Source organism: Jaculus jaculus, chromosome 2 (assembly GCF_020740685.1).
Source record: "Jaculus jaculus isolate mJacJac1 chromosome 2, mJacJac1.mat.Y.cur, whole genome shotgun sequence".
NCBI classification, from domain to species: Eukaryota; Metazoa; Chordata; class Mammalia; order Rodentia; family Dipodidae; genus Jaculus; species Jaculus jaculus.
In genome coordinates this window covers 101,769,641-101,793,564 of record NC_059103.1, presented here as the reverse complement: position 1 = coordinate 101,793,564, position 23,924 = coordinate 101,769,641, and the positions used below count along the sequence as shown (strand labels likewise).

The window sequence follows — 23,924 nt, the reverse complement described above, 5'->3', positions numbered from 1 at the left end:
AATTCTAAAGCACCTGCCACAGCATCCTCTGCTTCTACCCATAGGCATTTCAGTTCCTATTTCAAGCATTTCTCTACATTTGGAGGGTAGTAGCTAGCAGGTCACAGAAGAGCTTCAGTGTGTTCACAAACCTCTTTAATCTACATCTACTGTGAAATTTGACTGGTTTCATCAAACAGCTTCACAAGGGCAATGTTGAAATATCCATAAAGACACTTTCCTAAATTTTTCAAAGGAACAAAAGCCAAATGTGTGAAGATTAGAAGCTCAATTACTGTTTGGTTCAATGTTTTGAATGTAGTGACTCCCAATGCATCCTTTAAGATGAGTGCAAGCCTCCTTTTCCCATGAAAGCATTCATGACGACTCCACTTGCATCACTTCCTCCACCTCCGTATGCATCACTGCTTCCTCAGTACAATTACCTCTGTCAAACTACTTTTGCACACAGTCTTGAGCACCTTTAAGGAGTGTCAAGAACATGATACATGACCAAAAGTTCTGTCTGTTGGTCATAGCAGTGAACACCTTTAGTCCCAGCATTCAGGGAGCTGAGGCAGGACAATCACAAGTTCAAGGCCAACGTTGCTTACATACATCTCAAATAAATAAAACAAAACAAAACAAAAACTAAAGCCAAAATGATTCAAGTAATATGATTTTTTTCTCACAAATAATTACCCTTTACACTTGCATTTTATTAGAAGTAGTCATTTTGATTAATGAGAAATATGCAAATCAGGAAGCAACCTACCTTTCTTAAAAAGAATGGTGTGACAAATAAAATAAGTTCAAATCCTAATTTTGATGTCATTAGCTTCATGGAACCCAGCTTCCTAATCTGTACGATGGAGTTGCTCCCACAATGCAAGGCATACATGGATAATATTCATGAGCTATCAGGGCTTTGCTTATCACATGACAGTAGTAACTAGCAGGAAGAAGTTTAACATCCCTGTGAGGGGATTGCTTTTCCCCACCCTGATTATGGTTCTGCAACAAGCAAGAAGCAAATCTGGGCAAAAGGCATTCTTCAAAGAAGTTGTGAGCACAGAGCAGCTGCCTTCCCTTCATGCAGAGGAACAAGCTAGTTTCCTCTGTGACTGTCTGGCTCCAAGGTCTCTCCCTCCACAAGACTGCTAGATTCCAGCCCTACAAAAAGCACCACTGTCTGTGTATCGCCTCTGTGTAAGACAATGGTTGAGTAAGTAGGTTCCAGGAATGCAAAGGCCAGCATTTCTTTATCAAGCCTCAAACTGGGGTCCTTAGGCTTCAAAGGCAGGCACTTAACCACTAAGCCATTTCTCCAGCCCCAAAGGCCAATATTTCTGCCACTGAATATTCCACCACAAGCCCACAGTGGAGAATTCCACCTATCTCTTCAACAAAATATCTGCAGTGTGATATACTTTTAACCATATCAACAAAATTCATTAAAAAGCTTCTTCTAGCATGTGCCACCTTGTGCATCCGGTGTATGTGGGTACTGGGTAATCAAACCTGTATCCTTAGGTTAAGCAGGCAAGAACCTTAACCACTAGGCCATTCCTACAGCCCTCTTATGCCTATTTCTAGACCTAGGTCATAAGAACTCCTGCAAAGGACAACTGTAGGAGGGAAGGGAAGAGATATTTAAGTTGTGAAATAATGCAGAAGTAGAAGGGATTTCTGGTAATTATTGTTTAACAATATTCTTTTTTAATGATAAATACACTACCATTTCTTGGGGGGAAAAAAGCTCCTTCTGAGAGCTGGAGAGGTGACTTGGTGGTTAAGGCACTTGCTTGCAAAGCCTAAGGACCCATGTTTGACTCTCCAGATCCCATGTTAGCCAAATACTCAAAGATGAAGCAAGCATAACGTTGTACATGCCCACTAAGTAGAACAAGCGTCTGGAGTTCAATTTCAGTTGCTGAGGCCCTGGCATGCCAATTCTCTCCCTTGCTCTCTGTCTCTCTATCTGTCTCTCTCTAAAAAAAAAAACAAAAAAAAAGCATTATAAAATAACTTCTTCCACTTTTACTCAACACAATTTCACTGCTGCTTCCCAGCAGACGATTGAGTTTGACTGAAGTATATTTCCTCCCCTCCCCCATACTCCAGCTTCCACCCCTCTTAGAATAAGAACCCTTCTCCTTTCCAAGATTAATGGCTTCACTTTTTCCTTTCCAGGAATTTGGTCCCTCAAACATCCCTATTATTACTTCCCTTCTCAACTTTCTACCTCTATGATCCACTCAGTCTTTCCTTCACAGGTTAAACCACTGAAAGATTAACAAAATCCTGAATCTACTGAACTCCCAATTGTCCTCAACTGTACTCTTGTCATTGAGAAACTCTGAAATAATTCACTTTTCTAACCTTTCCTGGATTTGTTAGATTCAACCTTTCCTCTTCTTATGCCCATCACAACACAATAATTCCTCTAAAGTAGGTAAGGCATCTTGTCTTAGGAAGGTCAATACTTACAAAAAACTGTACAGTTCAGGCAATTTGTATTTTATTAAGTTTCCTTTTTCTTTTAGACAAATGTAAAGAAGTAGAAATTCCATATATAAGCACAGTGATCTACAGAACTTGATATGTGGTAGGGTAAAACATTCTGTTCAATAAAAGAAACTAAGATAACTGTTTATCCATATAGATAAAAACTGAATCTCTATAGCACATAAAAAACTAAATTACACATGCAAAATTAAACTTAAAACCTTTTGGAAGAAAATGTGGAATATTTACTTTGGTAATGGAAAAGTTTCTTAAGACTCAAAGTAGACTTTGGAAGTGTGATCTATTTGAATATATTAAGATTAAGACGTTAGTAAAACACATCAGAAACTAAAAAGAGAAACCAGGGACTTGGAGATCATATTTGTAAAACATTTACTCAATGAAAATAGCACCTAGAATATATGCATAAATTCTATAAGTGACTAAGAAATTTTGGCTTAGCTTGTCTGAGTTCTCTTCTCAACTAGATCTTGACTTTGCCTTTCATGTCCACTCTAGTTATCAAGAATCCTACCAAATTAGCATATCAGGAATTCTCCCATCCTTGATATCTGGTCATACTTCTTGTTCCCTACCAAGTGATACCCAATCACACCCTGACTTCAACAAGAATCCTAAGTCAGTTTGATAATAATTCCCTCACACTTGCTGTCTCCTCTTAGTAAGTTCTGAATCACTGACCCCTCTCCTTCCAGCTCTATCTTTGCTGTATCTGTAGCTGAATCCAAACTCTCCTTTTTGCTATTGAGTTGACCCTTATTGCCAACAGTCTTGAATAGTCCTTCTTAGAGTCTTAATAGTTGTCAGAATAAATTTTCTTTAACACAGGTTTAAAGAGACAACTAAAAGAAAAGATGAAAGTGCAACAGATACAGTAAGATTAAGTTCATGATCATGGTGATGAGATATATGCATATGATTAAATGCTATAAAGCAATGAAAATGAACAGACTACTGTTATAAGCAGCAATGTTACTGAATTTCACAAACATAATAATGAGCAATGGAATATAATACAAAAGTTTATATCCTCTATGTAAAAGTATTTCTTCCATAACGTGAGAAGTCATCTTTTGGGAAACAGAGGACAGTAGCTGATGAAGGGCATAAAGGAGCATTCCATTTCATGGTGAGGCTGGCAGCCACACGAATGGATTTACTTTGTAAACGCTCTACGTCCTATAGTAGTAGTGGTGGACTTTCCCATATACATGTTTTGCCTCAGTAAAAATGTTCAATTGAAGAACATTAATCAGTTTTTCCTCCTCCTCCCACTATTTCCAGGCTTTCTCTCTGCCTGCCTCTTTTCGGCTAATACTGCTTTAATTTTTTCAGTAATCCAAACTCGTACACTAGACTTAAGTCTTTGAGCCCTAGGAGGCCAACTCTTGCCAAGACCAGTCACGATCAACTGCACATCTTCACAAGTTGATCTTTCCTTCTCACCATTTTCAAACACTTCATGTTTTCTATCTTTTTCTGCAGTTTGTAAATCAGGTTAGAAACCATTTTTGGAGTTGCATTCTAATAAGTTTCCAGAGGTTTCTGTTCAATTGAGAAAAAAAATCTCTGAATAAAATTTTCAATACTTTCAGGAAAACAGTAGAAAGGGTAGAAATTAGTTAAGATTTCCCTAACAATTTCTAGGAAATCAGAGGGAACCTAACCTGACAGATCTGCCTTTGAACTCATGAACATAATATAAATACTTTTCTTTTTACTTTAAGATACCCTTTTTTTTAATTTTCACTTATTTGCAAGCAGAGAGGGGAGAGGAGAGATACAATGGGTGTGCCAGGGGCTCTAGCTGAATTCCAGATATTATTGCCTCTTTGTGCATCTGGCTTTACATGGATACTAGGGAATTGAACCTGGGCCATTGGGCTTTGCAGGAAAATGTCTTAACCATTGAGCAATCTATCCAGCCTCCCCCCTTTTCTTTCAAAAAGAAAATCCCAAAAGTCTTCAGGCTTCATTTAGAATTCAAAATTCCATAACATTTTAATTATGTGATCATGGATGTGAATGCATATGTTAATAAATTAAAATTTTTAAGTCCATAAAGATCTTAACCTTCTACATTTTTATCACATACTTAATTGGGGTGTTATCTTTTCTTATGACTATCAAAGCAGTCCCTGACAATTCTGGAAGCTGCTGTCCCTACTTCCAGCAGGTCAGGCAGTGAAGGCTTTGCAGAAGCACTTTTGCCCACTTCACCTACCTGACTGTCTTGGCCAGCTTGGAAGCTGACAGGGCCGACATCTTCTTTAGGAACTTCCTGCCCAATAGTGAGTACACCATCCTCTAGGAGGACAAGAGCACCTAGCTGTCCAAATGATTAGCTGATATAAGAAGCCACAGCTTAAGCTCTTCCTGCCATTAATATCTAATGGTATGACTTTGGCAAATCAATCTAGCCAGCACTTGGTTGTACCTGGAACAGTCAAGGCAGTTCCAGGAGGGTCCCACTGTGGGCAAGTTGCTCTTGTTGCCCCCCGAAGCCTCTCCATGGGCTTCTCTTAATCCACCATGGGCTGCTCAGGCAGTGCCGCTTCATTCACTACCGGTCTAGCACACCTGTCCATCAACTTTACATTTGATGCCACTACATTTTCATCTTTACAATTAACCTATTACAACAATGTCCAGGTTGAAAACTGACTAGAACTAACCACAACCTTTCAATGAATTTTAAAAGATTTGGTGTGTCCCAATTATTTCAACAACATAGCAATCAAATATCTTCCATTCATACTTTCATTTTTATTTTCATATTCTTTCAAATAAACTGAGTGTGTCAGATTGAGCTAGATCCAACTAGACTTATTGGGTGCATGGTTGGACAAGTCTCACGGGAAATCTGGAGCAAAGTCTGATCATATCATCATTCAAGTGGCAGGTGAAATTAGATCCTAAAGTTCTTTTCCACTCAGTGAAACTAAACGTTCCAAAGTCTTCTACTCTATGTGACAGAACAGTAGCAGGCTGGCAGGCACTAACATCAGTTATTGCTACACTATTTTAGCTTTATTTCTTAGGAAAAACACTCAAGTTGGAGGAAAGATAAATAATAAGCACAAGAAAGCATGAAGGAAGGTAAATAGTGGAAAGGAGAATATATGAACTCCTAAATCTTTTATCTTCTCTATTATTCTATGCCAAAGTGAAAATCACACATAGATTCAAACCCTGATTTCACCTAGAAAAAGAACCCATTTTCTAAATTCTGCCCTGCACATGATTACACATTTGGCATCACAGTTATCCCCAAAGGAGTGATAGGGGAAGTGGGAGGACCAATAACTATGATTTTTGCTACAGCAAAGAAAAAATAATTGCTGAGTGGAATGAGGGGAAAGATAAATTTATCACATGTGTAATGCATCAGCAAAATGGTACATGCCTGGCCCATTAACAAAAAAGAAACGGGATGGAGAGATGGCTTATCAGTTAAGCGCTTCCCTGTGAAGCCTAAGGACCCCGGTTCAAGGCTCGATTCCCCAGGACCCACGTTAGCCAGATGCACAATGGGGCGCACGTCTGGAGTTCATTTGCAATGGCTAGAAGCCCTGGTGTGCCTACTCTCCTCTCTCTCTCTGCCTCTTTCTCTCTGTGTCTGTTGCTCTCAAATAAATAAATAAATAAAATAAAAATAAGCAAAAAAAACCTTGTTTGAGCAGGGTCTTGCTATGGCAGCCAGGAAAACTGAACTACAACTCCCAGACTCATGTTATCTTACCATTTAGTCTCCAAAGGGATTCCAGGGCACAACACTGTATCCAAATGATAATGTATTGTTCAAGTTTCACAAAAATTCAATAGCTAATAGATTTTTGTTCTTCATTTAACAGAGAAGCAAAGTCTCAGAGGTGCTAATTAATTTCCCCCAAATCACACAATATGATCACTTGCTAATAGGTGAACACTGGCCAGTATAACGCCAAGGCCTTGGCTTTCACACCATAGCTAGCTGCAAAGGGGAAAGAATTCTGATGAAATGGAGAGTGGCAGTGTTAGTATGAGGCTGCAGAGACTTTTTCATGAGTAAAATTCATCAGAGAAGGAAGGGATTGCAGCGTAAATGCAAAATGTGGGGCTGGAGCGATGTCTTAGCAGTTAAGTGCTTGCCTGTGAAGCCCAAGGACCCCGGTTCGAGGCTCGATTCCCCAGAACCCATGTTAGCCAGATGTACAAGGGGGCGCATGCACTGGAGGCCCTGGCACGCCCATTCTCTCTCTCTCCTCTCTCTCTCTGCCTCTCTCTCTCTCTCTCTCCTTCTCTCTCTCTCCCTCTCAAATAAATAAAAATGAACAAAAGTTTTTTTTAAAAAAAATGCAAAGTGCCATCTTTATATTCCAAACCTTGATGAAGAAGACATGGTCACATATGTGTTAAAATATAGGAATGGCTTAGAAACAAAGCCCCAAACAAGCACTGTTAGAACAGCTTCTTGTGTCATTTTAGTGCTCATATGATTTTCAGCCTGAACCAATTGTTAACATTAATACATCTGATTTGTTTTTAAAAATCTTCTGATGTTGAAAATACACCTAATAGTAAATAGATCCAGGGAACATGGCTTGTGCCTATAGGACCAGCACTTGGGAGGTGGAAGCTAGAAGATCATGAGTTTAAGGTCAAGCTGGGCTACCTCCCTCTGTCCCCAGAAAAACTTTTTAACTAAAAAATATAGTAACTAGACTGTTGGTGAAATAATCTAAATTAAGCATGCATATTTATTTCTAGCCCTCCTGAAACTCACCAAAATAAAAGAATAAAAATGATATAAAGCCACAAGGACAAAGATGAGAGATAACATAAGAACATGGATATTCTTTTTCTTTAATTTTGAAAGAGGAGGAAGAGCCCCAACTGACTTAACAGGGGGAAAGTCAACAAATAAGAGCATGTTGCTGGACCCAGAACCTCAGAAAGATTTGTATTGGAGGCACCTGGTACCTGGTCTCTGAAGGTTTGGGGTTTAGAGGCCCCAGGTGTCTGAGGTTTGGGGACTAGAGGCAACTGGTGTCCCTGAAAGCAAAGGAAAATGCTGAGACTAAAAATGAGAGAATTAGTTATTGTGTCTAGTTGGGGAACAACTGGAGCCCTAGACCCTTTCCCAAGCCAAAACAACAGGTGCCCATCATCAGTGACCCCCAGACATGGGCTTCTTGGAGAAGTCGAACAAATACAGCAGACCTTGTTCAAGGGCAAAGCAAACAAAAATCAAGTAAGGTGCTAAAGCCAGATGTTGAATTAAGTATTTTTGACGACTCAGCCCTCTTCTATGTCAAAGTTTCCAACTCAGGCAGCCAGGAATGTACCCTAGCCTTCTCACCTCTGAGCGAAAAAATGTAGAAAAACCACTCAAAAGACTGGTAAGCAAGCCCCACATACACACACATAGAGCTTCTGATCCATTTCACACAGAGATTTCCCCTTTTCTGTGTACAATATATAATGTTTCCGTTACATTATAAAAGGGCAGAATGTGTGTTCTATCCCTCTGATACACTACAATGTACTTAAGATAGAGCCAAGTACATATTAGATATTGAATAAATATTAACAGAATGACTTAATGTGTATTTGAATACGTTAGCCTCTCAGAGAGACCCACGAATTTCAAAAATGCTCTCTTTATATTTGTAGAGTATCACTTATAGGCGTTAGTAAGTCTCCCAGACCTCACCACTCTCCAGCTAAATTCCACTTCATTGTACCTCAGCTTTAAATACAATATCCATAGTAATGAACTTCTATAGCCTCTATAAGTGTAGGGGTTAATTTTTCTTTTGTTATAACAATGGGAGAACCATAGCTCCTTACACTGACTTCATAGTTCCTCTTCTTAAATGAAAACACAAGAGAGATCCCATAAGGATACTGCCTGTAGACTGCTTGAGGAATGTTCCCTCTAGTGGCCAAAAAGAGCTAACACGTCCCACCAGAATCTACACCTAGTAAAAGTGGTCCCTCCAAAGGTGTAAATGAGGAAATGACCAGCCCCCCAAACAGACAACTGAAATGATTCCACCAAGTGGCTATACAGGAAAGTCAGAGGAAAGAATAAACCTCACACGCTGAGATGTCACACATTATCTAGTTACAATTAAGTAGAGAAATAGAATCTGTTTTCCCATTCTACCTCTTATATATGCCATATTAATCCTTTTATACACCTTTCCCCCAAACATGCATAGCCCTCTATGCCTGAGTGTTACACATACACATACCCATGTCACGTGCTTCACGTTTTCTGAGTGAATCATGTCACTGGCCTCAGAAATTCAATACCATGTAGCTTCCATTTCTTTTTCTTTCTTTCTTTCCTCCCTCCTTTCTTTCTTTCTTTCTTTCTTTCTTTCTTTCTTTTTTTGTGAGAGAAAGAGAAAGGAAGTATAGAGAGGGAAATAATGGGCCTGCTAGGGCCTTGAGCCATGGCAGGTGAATTCTAGACACATGCGCCTCCTTGTGCATCTGGCTCCTATAGATACTGGGGAATTGAACCTGGGTCCTTAGGCTTCCCAGGCAAGCACCCTAACCAACAAGCCATTTCTCCAGCTTTCCATTTCTTTGTGTAGGATATGTTAAATTACTCTAAAGGGTTTTAAAATGCTCTCATCCTAGATATTTGCATGACTGGTTCTTTCTCTCTAGTTCCCTGCTGGTCTCTTGCAGAAAGCCCTCATATGTTGCCCTCATATCACTGTATTTTATTTCTACCAAAATACTTATTGCCTTCTGATACTGAAGGAGAAATAGGAGAAAGGTAAATTCTTTTAGACAGTTTCAGCTAGGAACAGAAGTACAAAAGAGATAACCAAGAGATGCCATCACACATGCCAACCCATCTTCATACAAGTAAAACTCAGGAACATAGCTCGTGTCTGATCCACATTCACCTACAACAACTATGGTATCCCTTGATGCCCAAAGTCTAGCATGCTATATAGGTGGGTGGCCTCCAATACCCAGGTGGGCTGGCCCAGAAGCCTGCCCCTGAAATCCACAAACCAATAAGGTCTTCCCTTTGTATACTTGAATCTGACAAAAGTGTACATTTTCAATTAACTGCACAGGTTGTAGTCCGCCTGTTTTGCTCTCTCTGCACCCCCTTGCTCTGCTCTGTGATCTCTGCTTAGATACACATTAGTCTGACTTTCATCCCACCCAGCCCAGATTCTTGGTCCGACTAGCTTTTCTGCTTGCCTCTTGCAGTGGTTTGATTCAGGTGTCCCCCATAAACTTAGATGTTCTGACTACTAGGTCACCAGCTACTGGCAATTTGGGAATTAAACCCTCCTGGAGGCAGTGTATTGCTGGGATGGGCTTATGGGTATTATAGCCAGCTTCCTCTTCCCAGTGTTTGGCACACTCTCCTAATGTTGTCCACCTGATATCAACCAGGAGGTGATGTCCACCGTCTGCTCATGCCATCATTTTCTCTGCTATCATGGAGCTTCCCCTCAAGTCTGTAAGCCAAAATAAACCTTCCCCTCAGCCCAGAAGCTGTTCTTGGTTGGGGGATTTCTGCCAGCAGTGAGAACCTGGCTGTAACATCTCTGCTTTATACTTTGTGGTAACTTCTCACTTTAATTCCATGTATGATTTTCCTTTTGTCCATGAATCCACCATGTGTATATTTCCCTTACACTCTAGATGTGGGTGCTCTCTCTAACTCTGGGCCCATTATATGTGTAATTTCTCTAAACTCAGGGTAACCATGGGTATAACTCTCCTTACTACTCATTTCCCATCTAAATTTCTTGGTTTCTGCTTTGATATTTTCCCTCTGCTGTTCTTCCTTAAGCCACCACCATTTGTCCTCTTAACTTCCTTTCATGGGGAGCTCAAGGCAGCTGCTATGTGAGTTCCTTCTAAATCTCCTTACACAAGTTCCCAGGTTCTACCTTCTTTGTGCTTGTGGCTCCACTCCAGTCTTTCCATAAAAACCTCAATTTATCTGAAATGAATCTCATGGACTATGCTGTGTTTTCACATGACTATGTATGTTTCCTACTTTCCGTGTGCTTATGATTTTGTTCTAGCCTTCTTAGATCCCAGTTTCCCTTAAATAAACCCTACAGTTTTTGATTGCTCCCTAAATAAACTTAATAATTCATAATTTATCCTTCTTGAGTCCATTTTTATTAATTCTTTGTTAAAAATAGGACAGGATCCAAAATTGGGGTTCATAAACTTGGGAACCCCTCCTGAACCCCAAAATTCTATATCAATACTTTCCTGTTTGACTCTCTGCTACTGTTTCCACTGATTAAGCTGTAATGTATTAAGAAAATATGTTTCTTCCAAATCCCCTATTCCAAGGACAAAAAGCAGATGCTCAATAAACATTGATTGGATAAACAAATGAAAACATGTACAAACAGAGTAAAAATTGATATTTCTATATATTATGCAAAACAAGAGCTACCTTTGTCATAGTGTTTACATTTACTGAAAACACTTTCTGGCAAAGCTAGCCCTAAACCATAGTCTCAATACTTAAGTAAATCAAACTTATGAGTAGTTTAATTTCTTGAAAGCTCTGGGGCTAGAGGGATGGCTTAGCAGTTAAGGCACTTGCTCGCAAAGCCTAACAACCCAGCTTCAACTCCCCAGTACCGACACAGAGCCAAATGCACAAGATGGCACACTCATCTGTGGCACACTCATCTGTACTTTGTTTAAAGTGGCTGAAAGCCCTGGCCTGCCTATTCTGTTTCTGTCTGTCTGTTTCTCTCTGTCTCTTTCTCTCCCTCCCTCCCTCTCTCTCTCTCTCTCTCTCTCTCTCTCTCTCTCTCTCTCTCTCTCTCTCTCCTCCCCCTCCCCTCGCTCTCTTTGATTTCTAACAAATAAATAAATGGAACGTTTTAGCCTCTTACAAAACTAAAGCTTTTGACAAGCACATTAGTATCCAAATAGAATTATGCCAAGCAGCTCACTCTGATACATGGGACCCATTTGGCAGTGAGTTTATTCTGATCTGTTTATGAGAAGGAATCCAGAGAGATGCTACTGTCAGGGAGGCCATTAGCCCTTTAAGTGTTTTCAGTCTAGAACTTCATTTTCATGCTTTGCATATTGGAACACAAATATCCAATTAGAGAATTATTTAAGCCTCGACCAGGTATATATGCTCCTTCTCTATTGGAAGTACAGCCCTGCCCGAAGTGGTTTTTTTGACTCTGAGGGATACAGGGCAGTCTTCCCCAGGACAAGAGCACAAACTGTGCTCTAAATATCATGGCAGAGTATCTCCTCTGCCATGTACTATGTGAAAGGGTTTTTGTTTGTTTGGCTGACGTGTGTGCTGGAGATTAGACACGGAGCCTTGGGCACGCCAGGCAGGCACGGCAGCACTGAGCCACAAACACAGCACCGCCTTCTTTCTTTTCACGTTTCAGTTTAAGACAAGATCTCCCAAAGTTGCCCTAACTGCCCTTGATCTCACTCGGTAGCCTCAACTGGCTTCACCCTTGTAAATCCTCCTGCCTCAGCCTCACAAGCAACTGGAATCACAGGCCCATGTCTCTAGTCCTGCCCACTAAAGAGTTACAGTGTTTCAAACAGCAGCATAGCTGATGTTGCCACTTGAATCACCATCACAGTTCACCCACGATTTAATTAGGATCATTATTTACAAAGTTTTCTTACAGAAACTAAATTTTAGACCCACAGTACATAATTTATTAATTGAATTAAATAATTTCCTTTTAGTTTAATTACTGTTAACAATAAAACTACTTCAAACCAGGCATGGTGGTGCACATCTTTAATACCAGCACTCGTAGGAGGGAGAGGTAGGAGGATGGCCATGAGATCGAGGCCACCCTGAGACTACATAGTGAATTCCAGGTCAGGCTTAGTTAGACTGAGACTCTACCTTGAAAAAACAAAAACAAAAACAAAAAAACTACCTCAAACTTTCTTCAAGTAGAGAAAAGTATATGACCATCATATCTTTTTTTCTTTCCAGAGGAAACTCAAATTATTTGATAGATATCTCTTGCCTGGTTTTTTGTTGTTTCTTTTTCTCTCTCTCTCCTTAACTGGTTTTCCTTGTTAATTGCTCGTTTCTGTACTAACTTTGAAGATTTTGTATCTCCCAAATTAGTAACACTGGAGAGGTAATTTAATATCTACAGGTTCAGCTTCCATTCTTATATAAGCAGCCCTAATTAAATTTGGGGGGGGGGACATGTAAGTGGGAAGAAGAGGAGGCTCAGCAGCAGGGGAGAGGACAAAAGACAATCAGAGTGAACAAGATCAAAATGCATTATAAGCATGTGTGACATTATCAAATAAATAAATAAATAAATAAATATTTAAATAAATAAACATCTTCTTCTGCATCCATCAAATGAGAATTGTGGTGGACATCAATCATACTATCCTCTCAGCACTCCTTTTGAATAATCATCATTTTACTCTATCTGTTTTCCCTCAAAACTAAAAAGGGACCAAGCATATAAACAGTCTAGAAGTGACCACTTGACTCAAGACAGACCAGTGAGACAATTGCAAGAAATTTTGGGATTCAGAATTTTAAACTTTTATTTTTTAATTTCCTCCTAAATTCTGAAATTAAAACAAAATCTCAGGTGCTGTCAATGGATGCATTTGCTATTTGTGGGAGATTGTCCACAGTGAAAGAAAACAATGATGCAAAGATGCTTGGAGAAGGAGGAAAGGGAGTCTTAATAGTCCTAACAGCTCTGGGTTCTTCTCTTCCTGATGCTTGGCTTTCCTGTTAAGCCCTCCAGTACCTTTCCAATAAATAATCCTGGGGCCATACATAACTTGGATTTCATTTCTAAAACTTTAACCAAAAGTAGTTGTAACACTTAAAAAAAAAAATCTATGCTTTGAATAACTGACATTAAAAGCCCATGAGAGGGCTGGAGAAATGGCTTAGCAGTTAAGTGCTTGCATGTGAAGCCTAAGGACCCCGGTTTGAGGCTCTATTCCCCAGGACCCACGTTAGCCAGATGCACAAGGGGGCGCATGCATCTGGAGTTCATTTGCAGTGGCTGGAAGCCCTGGCACGCCCATTCTCTCCCTCTCTCCCTCTCTCCCTCTCTCCCTCTCTCCCTCTCTCCCTCTCTCCCTCTCTCCCTCTCTCCCTCTCTCCCTCTCTCTCTCTCTCTCTCTCTCTCTCTCTCTCTCTCTCTCTCTCTCTGTCACTCTCAAATAAATAAAAATGAATAAAAAAATTTTTTAAAGCCCATTAGATAAAAATCAATAATTGCCTAGCATATTACCTGGCATATAATGTTTAATTAAGAAATGATATCTACTTATGTTCTTTAAATAATGCAAATGTAAATTAATGAGCACAATTTTCAAGCCTTCAAATATTTCTTCTTGCAATTACAAAATTACACAGAAGACCCTTTGGTTCTTAAGTGAATTGTAATAAGGACTGGAGAGATTGCTTAGTGGTTAAGGTGCTTGCCTGTGAAGCCTACAAACCCAGGTTTGATTCTCCAGTTCCCATATAAGCCAGGTGCACATGATGGCAAATGCATCTGGAGTTTGTATGCAGTGGTTGGAGGCCCTGCATGCCCATTCTCTATCTGCCTCTGACTCTCTCATTTATATATAAATAAATAAATAAATAAATAAATAAATAAATAAATAAATAAATAAATAAATAATATTTTTAAAAAAGAGTTTAAATAAAAGAAATACTCTGAATTAATTTTGCTACATGTCTATACATCTAATTGAGAGACTCCTGTGTAGCTGGACAGTAGCCAGTCCACAATTCTTTCAACTCATTTGTTAAGATTAAACATAAGAAGAAAAGTGGAAAAAGAATGCAGACTTATCCACTTATATAGAAATGTCTAATATACATAAATTACAAAATAGTGACTTGACTTCATTCACCACTACCTTCACATAGCAGAGCTCATGCGTTTTAGTGAAGAGAAAGGAAATCAGCAGAACATACCTGGAGAGACACTACACTGACAGTGTCAAAGTGGATGTGTCCGTTGGGCTCTGTGACAGCGGGGTTCGCATAGCATGTCACGCCATTGATCGCTGGTAACGCTTTAGGTTGATGTGCTTTTTCTTTAGACCCACAGTCATCATTTCCAAAGTGGGTATGGTCATTCTACATGTGAAAACAAACAAAAAAGAATGAATAGGGTCTAAAAAAAAAAAGCAATTGGTTTTACAGATGAGAAAGTGAACCACTGATTTTCATTTGTCAAAGAGAAAAATTACATTTATTCTCTATGTAATGTTATCTCTTTAGAGTAATATAATTTTTCCTTTAAACATATTCTCATTTTGTAGAGCCTGTGGTTTCTGCTTTTTATGTTAGGGTATATTTTGATGACTGAATGAAATACAAATTAGGCATATGAGTGTTCTTGTATATGTATATATAGAATATGTGTATGGCATGATATCTGGTGTGTGTGTGATATGTGGCACATGCATATGTGTGTGCAGATGCCATGCATATACATGAGAAGGTCAGAGAATACCATCTGGTGTCCTCTTGTCACTCATCCACATCTTTCTTTCCTTAAGATGAGGTCACTTCTTCAGCCTGGAGTCCAAATGAGTCTCCAGGTCACTCATGCTTAAGCAGCAAGCACTCTCAACCACTAAGCTATCTTTCCAGGCTGCTTATGTATTAGTTGACATTAAATTGTGGGTTCTTGTCCCAAATTATATCATGTGAATCAAGTATTTCTCTTAAACTTGTTAATAATAGGTTGACTTTACATTCTCTTTGCATTCACAAGTACAATAAATGAATTGTTCACATAATTCTAAGAATAACATTTCTGCCTTCGTTAAGGGGTCTTACAGTGTACCATTATTAGTGTCTTCAGTAAAGTCCATTTACCTGACCATATGTCTTCAATAGCATCTTAAGTGTTCTTTCAACAAAGAAGAGTATGTAAAATCCACCAAACACAGCAACAGCCTTCTCAACATAGTTATCAATTTTGGGGTTAAATCCAAAGGCCTGAAGAAAGAGAAAAATAAGGGGCAATTCAGATAACAACGGTTAATTTGCTTTCTTTAAAAAAAGGCATAATTTCTTACTACTTTTGCTAAAGTTGTAGGTCCATGTTCAAATACTCTGAATTTGAACAAATAAATAATATACAATGCATAGAAACTTTAGAAATCATCCCATTGAACTAAAATCACCAAAAGATCTTACAGCCTCCTCTCTCTGACAACTATAGTAATATTTATCTTAAATTAAAAAAACTTTTAGCAGTCAAGAATCTGCCTTGACTCCCTTCTTTAAAAGATAATAATCAGTCTAGGTTATGAAGAAAGAAGAGCTATTAATCACTCACTATCTCCAAAAGAAACATTTTGGGTTACTAATTTCACCAGATGAATCTTCTTGTACCTAGAAGATACCTTTAGGTCCTAAAAACCAAAGGTTGAGTCAGTTTTTCTCCCTCTCTTTCTCTTTCATACACACACACACACACACACACACACACACACACACGCACACAATCACAATGAGAACAAATCATCTATTGTTGAAAAGAGTGTCCTCTCAGGACAAGAGTTTGAGTTAGAAATTACAAATGACAAAGATGTCTCTAGAACACAAGAAACATAAAGTTAAAATGAATAAAACAGGAGGAAAAAGTAATACCACGTGTGAAAAGCCAAAAGTTTATACCACTTCACATACTGACAACCTCCCCTCTAAAGAGGAGATGCCAATTTTCTGGCTGTCCATCTGCCATTGAGGTTGTCTTATGTTTATATCTTCACTAAGTGATTGCTCTATGACTGTTTCGTGCAGAAACATAGTAATTTTTACTTCATATGCCTAACACATATTATAAAAACAAAATAAAATAAAAATGAAATTTGGTGTTTTATTAAAAAACAGGTGTGTGTGTGTGTGTGTGTGTGTGTGTGTGTGTGTGTGTGTGTGATGGGTGTTCAGGCATAAGTGCAGGTATGCGTATGCCATGATGTGTATGTAGAGATTAGAAGACACCTTTGTATGCAGTCCTCCTGTTCCACCTTCTGCCTTCATTGTTCCATATACACCAACATAGCTGACCCATAGATTTCCAGGATTCTGCTGTCCTTGATCCCCATCTCACTGTAAGAGGCCTGACATTACAGATACTTACAATGGCTTCTGAGTTTTACATGGGCTCCAGGAATCCAAACTCCAATCATCACACTGTATTGGCAAGCATTTTAATCCTCTGAGACATCTCCCTAGCCCCAAACAGATTCTTTATAAAATAGAATATCATAAATTATGGCTATAGACTTTCCAAGCCACATACAATGTATCTGTTCATTTTTGCATTGCTTGTACTCAATTCAAAGTTTGATGCAAGCTAGGCAGACACTAGCTCTGAGGTCCATCTTCAGCCCAGTTTGTTTAATTTAACTCACAAAACAGTCAAGATAATAAATACAGCTACATAGAATATAACATGATCTCAAATATATCTTACAAAATGTATTTCTAATGAGAAAATGTATACTGCCATCCTCATTGTGTTAAAAGCCAAATATATGGCCATAGTCAAGTCATTTAATAAAATCCTTTGAATCTTAATATTTTCTTTTTTACAACTGAGGGTTTCAAGTAAATATTCTCCTAAGTTTTTTTCTGGTTAGAAGAATATTAATCAAATCTATGACTCTAAGAAATTATACCTCATGTTCATATACAGATAAAAAAAAAAAAAACAAAGAAACTGGGGCTGGCGAGATAGCTTAGTGGTCCAGGTACCTGCCTACAGAGCCAAAGGACCCAGGTTTGATTTCCCAGGACTCACATAAGCCAGATGCACAAGGTGGTGAATGTGTCTGGAGTTTGTTTGCAGCTGGTGGAGATCCTGGAGTGCCCATTCTCTCTCTCCCTTTCTCTCTCTCTTCCTCTCTCCCCCTCTCTCAAATAAATAAATAAAATACTTGTTAAAAAACTAAATAAACTGTTAGTTGTTTTGTAAAATTATAAGGGAAATAAGTCTTAAAATACTATTTTCTCTTTACTGCAGGTCTTGTCTCTCGCTCTTTACATATATAATATACATGGAGAGATACAGTGCTTGCACACATCACTCTCCCTTGCTCTCCTTTGTGAATTTCTCTCATATTAATTAATGTCTCTCTTTCCCTGCTATTCAACATTCCCTATTTTTCCCTCTCTTATTTTCCTTCCATTATTTCTTTTCCTTATATTGCCATAAATAGTATAGGTCTGAAATCAAACATACACATTATTTGTTGATTAAATGAACAGTGAACTATAGTAAATGTCAAGTCAATAGCACATCTTATCAAAGGAAAACAGGTTGCTATTTATTTACTGGTATTTGATGTTTTTTCTTCTCAGTCAAAAAAAAAGGAGAGGGATTGTCAACTACCCCATAATTAACCTCTAGTCTTCTAGAGCTAGAGTAAGCATATGAGGGAATTTTGTAGTCAATCCTCAATAAATTTGACATTGCATGCTCTTCAAAAAAATAAATAATGAAACTATGCATAAAAATTAAATTTTCCAAATACAGGGCAGAATGAAATGCTAAGGCCTCAGGTGTCCCAGAGCTGTCTGAGCACATCCTGCTGGCCAACCTCCTAGAATATTAATTTTGTCCCTAACACTAATATTTACTGCAGCTTAAGACAAGCTTTTTACACTTGGTGTGGCTCAGTTTTCTCTTACCCAAAACACCATAAACCTGATTATAAAATGTTGTGAGAATCATAGAGGCTAAAAATCTACCAAGTGCTAAAATGTTTAAAAGAAGCAATTACTCACAGAAACAAATAGCCCAATCCTTACCTCTGGAATGAGTTGGAAAATTGCATTTGAGAAAAGAGTCCCAATAGCTAATCCCACAAAATAGGTCAGAATTTTTGGGAAATATGACTTCTTTATCAACGGAGTCAAAACCAGCCCAAGGAGAGATGCCAGGTTAATAATCGTCACTGACAGGAATCCATATCCCCAAACTGTGGGTCAGACAGAAAAGAGTAAAATTAGCTATAAACAAGAAGCCAAATGAAGTCTTATTGTATGTACATTAAGCTTTAAACAAATATTTTCCCAAAAATGAAAAAAAATCAGTAAAAATTATACAGAAAATTGAAAACATAAATATAGCAGAGTGATCATTAATAGAAAGAGAGCCTATAGGGGCTGAGGATACAGTTCACTTGGTAGAACACTTGCTTAGCATGCACAAAACCATGGGTTCAATTCTCAGTATCCACTACATAGACTAGGCATGGTGGTGAACGCCTGTTATCCCAGCACTTGGGAGATGGAGACAGGAGAAGCAGGAGGTCAAGGTTATTCTCAGCTATATTTTGAGTTGGAAACCAACCTAAGACACATGAATCCCTGTCTCACAAAAAACAAAAGAAATACTTCTTTTGCTTTAATCTACTATACATCCCACTATGAGATAGAAGAGATGTCCAGCTTGCAGGAAATTTGTAGACTATCTGAACGGTTACAGGCAATCTGAGATCCACAGGTTCCCAGGTACACAGCTTCACCTGTGGTGTGGCTCAAGGCCTTTCATAGGAAGACAGAGGCGCTGAGCTTCAGGAAGGAGAAACAGCTGATGGGCAGAAAATCTGAGTCATGGTAGGTTGGAGTGACTTGGCTTCAAAGTGACCTTTACTATCAACACTGACTTTGACTGTCAAAATCAGTTGTCTCAGATGCAGGAAAGCACCCTCAGATCAGGAAGCTCTCAGCCTCCCAGTGGGTCCTCCCAGAACCAGAAGTTACCCAGTGCTATAAGCACATAGGAAGTGACCATGTGGGCAGGGGAAAAGCTCCACTGCACAATTCACCTTGCCAGGCCCAGATCAAGGAAAATGGTAGTGACAGATGATGGTGGTTCACCTTTCATTCTGATTCCCAAGAGGTACTCCATAAACATAGTGTGGAATGAAATGTGCAAATGCCATCTTATGTTTGATGGCTAACTAGAAGTGTAACATATCTTGATCCTAGAGGTTTGGTTTAAAGACAGATGAGAGCCGGGCGTGGTGGCGCACGCCTTTAATCCCAGCACTTGGGAGGCAGAGGTAGGAGGATCGCCGTGAGTTCGAGGCCACCCTGAGACACCATAGTGAATTCCAGGTCAGCCTGGGCTAGAGTGAGACCCTACCTCGAAAAACCAAAAAAAAAAAAAAAAAAAGACAGATGAGCATCTGAGTAAAAGAATGACAGGATATTTGCTGACAGCAGTGTGGGCTGAGATACAATATGGCCCCTGTAGCTGAGGTACACGTGGCTTTGATGTGGCCCCATATATCATGCATGCAGGTCTATTTGAAAGATGAGAACAGTGCCTCTTAATTGCCATTTCTTCAGAATACTTATAAATCACCTATAAAGAGAAGAGACACTTTCTCACTGGCACTGACATAAAAATACACTAGTAGCCTAATGCTCTGTGAGCATTTATCCTGTGCCAGGCACTGGGCTAAGCCAGCATCATGTTCTATCTCATTGGATCTCACAAAGCCCTGTGAGGTAAGTACTACTATCTCCTTCACATAGTTGAGGAACTGTAGACCACAGAGTTCAAATAAATCTGTGTCACACAGATAGAAACCTGTATTTCAAAGCCAGATGTCTGCTCTGAAACACCAGATCTCTAGAAATATGCTTCACTGCCCCATAGAGGTCATCTGACTTCTAAAAGTACCCCAAAACTCAATAGAACCATAAAGTTTTGTCTTAAACTGACTGTACCTCACAAATACAAGATTACATATTATTATTGTAACCCAAGCAATTCTATCTAGAAATAAACAAACTTAGCAAATGTTTATTGAACTGAGCATAAAGAACAAACCGTGATTACTGCCAACAAACAGAATTCAGTTTTCTTCTTGGAGATCTAGGGTGTGTGTGTGTGTGTGTGTGTGTGTGTGTGTGTGTGTGTGTTACACATGTACACATGTGAATGTGCATAAACAATGGTACATGTCAAATGGTACAAGAATCATCACAGCGGTGACCATGATGGCCATCTTCACCAGACACTCCCCTATCAGTTCCAGATTCCAGCCATATCTTGTGTGCTATAGAAAGTGCTCTACTATGTACTTATCTATATCATATAAAAAGTGAGGAGCTGGGACTGAGGAAATGGCTTAGTGGTTAAGGCATTTGTCTGCAAAGTCTAAGGACCCTAGTTCGATTCCCTAGGACTCATGTAAGCCAGATGCACAAGGGGGTGCATGCATCTGGAGTTTGTTTGCAGTAGCTGGAGGCCCTGGCGCACCCATTCTCTCTATCTGCCTCTCTCTCTCTCTCTCTCTCTCTCTTTCTCATAAATAAATAAATAAATAGATAAAATATTTTTTAAAAAGTGAGGAGCTATGTTTAATACAATTCAGTGTCTAGCAAATTCTCTGGGAAATAGCACAAATCTCTGCTGAATGTATTCCTAAACACCCAGAACTCTGTCAAAAGATCTGTCTATTTGCTCTTTCTAATCTTTCTTGCCTGTGTGAACATTTATCAGAGCCATTTAGAAAACTGTGGGGATGGACGTGGTCACACCCGTGACACACTCCATGGCTTTTTCTTTGTGTGTTCTTAGAATACTGCTTTTCAAATGATCTGTCCCACCCCACAAAGAATGAAAAAACTTTTCCATGTATACATACAACTTCCTCAATCGCTACGTTTCAGAAGGGTCTCCTCTACTTCTATGAGAACTCTGAAATTGTTCAAGTTCCAAGAAACATGAGCAATGACATTAACATTTATCAAATGCCCACTGAGTATTAAGATTCTTCTTAGAACTTGATATATTTTAACTCGATGAATTATCAAAACAGTTTTTGACATATGTACAGATATTATCCCCACTTTGCAGATGAGGAAACATAATTCTATAATGATTCTATCTACAAAAAGTCTAGACATTAACTTATACCTGTTCCCACTCAAATGAGAAGTTGTATGGAAGAGTTAAAGGTATGAATGCTGGAGCCAGAGGGTCTGTGTAAGGAAGCCACATTTTTCTTTTTTGGCTTCATACTTTGGTTCCTTGACTACACTGTTCCTCAGAGCTCTCATATCTGAAATGCAGATAAAAATTGTTGCATCTTATAATAATAAAACTAATATTGCAAAATAAAGTAAAATGAAACTAATACTGTTCCTAGAATCTAGAAAACATTCAATAAATCTCGTTTACTCTTATTTCCCAAAAGAACTGAGTAAGCTGACCACCATTTAGTTCATTGTTTAGTTCACTGCTATGCAGGGAAAAGAACAAGGGGGAGCTACGTTTTCTTCAGTGGTATAAATAAACTTTCTACATGCTCCCGTAAGAAATCCTAGTTACACTCGTCGGGTTGTCCCTTGTCCCCAGAAAAAGGCATGATAGTAAGAGTAGGGTAGGTTGAGAAGAATTGTATACATGTATAAAAGTATCATAATGAAACCTATTATTATGTATAATTAATATGTTCTCATAAAAATAAGATATATAAATAATTTTAAAAAGAAGAAAAAGTTAGGAGCCCCAGGCACCTCGGGTTGTGCACCTATTGAAAGCCACTTAACTCTTCCTCAAGCATATAACTCTGTCATTTGTTAAATTATGTTGGACAATATGATCTCTAAGGATGCTTCAAGTAAAATTCTATAATTCCTACCTCTTACTGGAATTAAAAAGTACACTATGAGCTCATCAAAAAGAGGCAGTCTTGAATCTATAGATTATTGCTAAAATGTAATTATTTTTTCCTGCAGAATTCAATTTATCATAAATTTATTGTATACAACAACATGGTCTTATGAAACATGAGAAAAGCAATGTGAAAAATAACTAAATGAGCCGGGCATGGTGGCACACGCCTTTAATCCCAGCACTCGGAAGGCAGAGGTAGGAGGGTCATTGTGAGTTCAAGGCCACCCTGAGACCGAGACGACAGAGTGAATTCCAGGTCAGCCTGGACAAGTGTGAGACTCTTCCTCGAAAAAAAAAAAAAAAAAAAAAAAAACAAATAAATGGAGCTGGGGACATTGCTCAGTGGATAAAGTACCTTCTGCAGAAATCTCAGTACCCAAATTGGTGTCTCTAGACCCCACATGAAAGCTGAAATCAGTGACAGGCTTCTGTAGTCCCAGCACATTGACAGCAAGATGGGAAGTAGAGATAGGAGAATGTCCTCCCAGAAATTCACAATAAGCAGAGAGGCAAACGAGACCAACACCCAAAAGCTGTCCTCTGACCTCCACATACATGCTGTGGCATGTGCATGCCCTCACTCACACATATAAATATGTGTGCATGCAAACATAAAAAGTTTAAATGACACTATATGGAGTGGCAACCTAGAACGAAATCAATGGTGTCTACAGGCAGTTTCTGCCCCTCTGTGCTGCGGTGAGAGAAGGACAAGCTTAGACTGCTTGGAGCATCTGCCACGGGAAGAAGTGAAGTACTAGGAAAAACTCTACATTACCTTCAGGAAATATGGGGATTAAGTGTGATTCCAAAGGAACAGTGGTTCCAAAGGGTTAGGTTGTAAGGAAACATGTCAAGGGATCTCCTGCGGAGGATGACTGCTGAAGAGGGACCCTGAAGGAAAGGCTTCTACGAAGCATATCTGTCTGCCAGAAAGAGCTGAGCACTCTCTCCCATGAGTTGCATACAGAAGGAGAGGCAGCTAGACAAGATGTGTCCACTCACGTTGAACTGATGAGGAAACAAAAAGGGGAGAAAGTGGGAATTTAAGCAACTTCAGGGAGTTGATCAAGAGCTGGGTGAAATTCTTTGCATGCCCCACTAAGACAATGAAGAAGAACCAAAGCTGGTCAGACGACACGTGGTATTGCCGAGGAATCTAGGCATGTGCACTTTGAGCAGTGACGAATCATGCTGTGAATGGAAAAATCAGAACATATTCCGTGCACAAGCTTTGAAAGAGAGGTGTGTCAGGAAGATGAAGTGCCTTTTATTGAGTCCCGGGGAGATGTCTCGGTGGATAAAGCACTTGCCACACAAAAGCAAGGACCAGAGTTCAGGTCCCAGACTCACACAAATGCCAAGTGGGTGTGGCAAAGCACCTGTAATCCTAGTGCTTGGGAGGCAGGGACAGGGGACCCCTGGGTCAAGCTGGTTAGCTAGGCTAGCCTAATTTCCAGCTCTGAAAATCCTCCCAAAGCCAGCACTGGAGTTGAAAGCACAGAAGAAAGAGTGGGAACAAAAGCAGTCAGTGGTGTTTGTGGTAACAGTGAGCACATATTTTTATCATCTGGGACCTAATTTCTTTCTCCACCCCATAATTCTACTTGTTGAAGCAGAGTCAGGGTTTCTTTTATTTCACTTTTATACAGGAAATTTATTGACTGTGCCTATCACAGGGTATGGGAAATAAAGTAATTCTGG

At 39.2% G+C, this 23,924-nt stretch overlaps 1 protein-coding gene across 1 annotated transcript in view; it reads right to left on the bottom strand.

Moving 5' to 3' along the window:
• The window catches only part of Slc39a8 (solute carrier family 39 member 8), an 85,611-nt gene that overhangs the window by 25,503 nt on the left and 36,184 nt on the right, over positions 1 to 23,924 (bottom strand). Inside the window, exons 3-5 of the mRNA XM_004662955.2 lie at positions 18,332 to 18,501; positions 15,386 to 15,508; positions 14,474 to 14,638 (exon numbers count right to left, since the gene is read on the bottom strand). Coding sequence (XP_004663012.1) covers positions 14,474 to 14,638; positions 15,386 to 15,508; positions 18,332 to 18,501 — 458 coding nt within the window. The remainder of the gene's footprint in view (positions 1 to 14,473; positions 14,639 to 15,385; positions 15,509 to 18,331; positions 18,502 to 23,924) is intronic.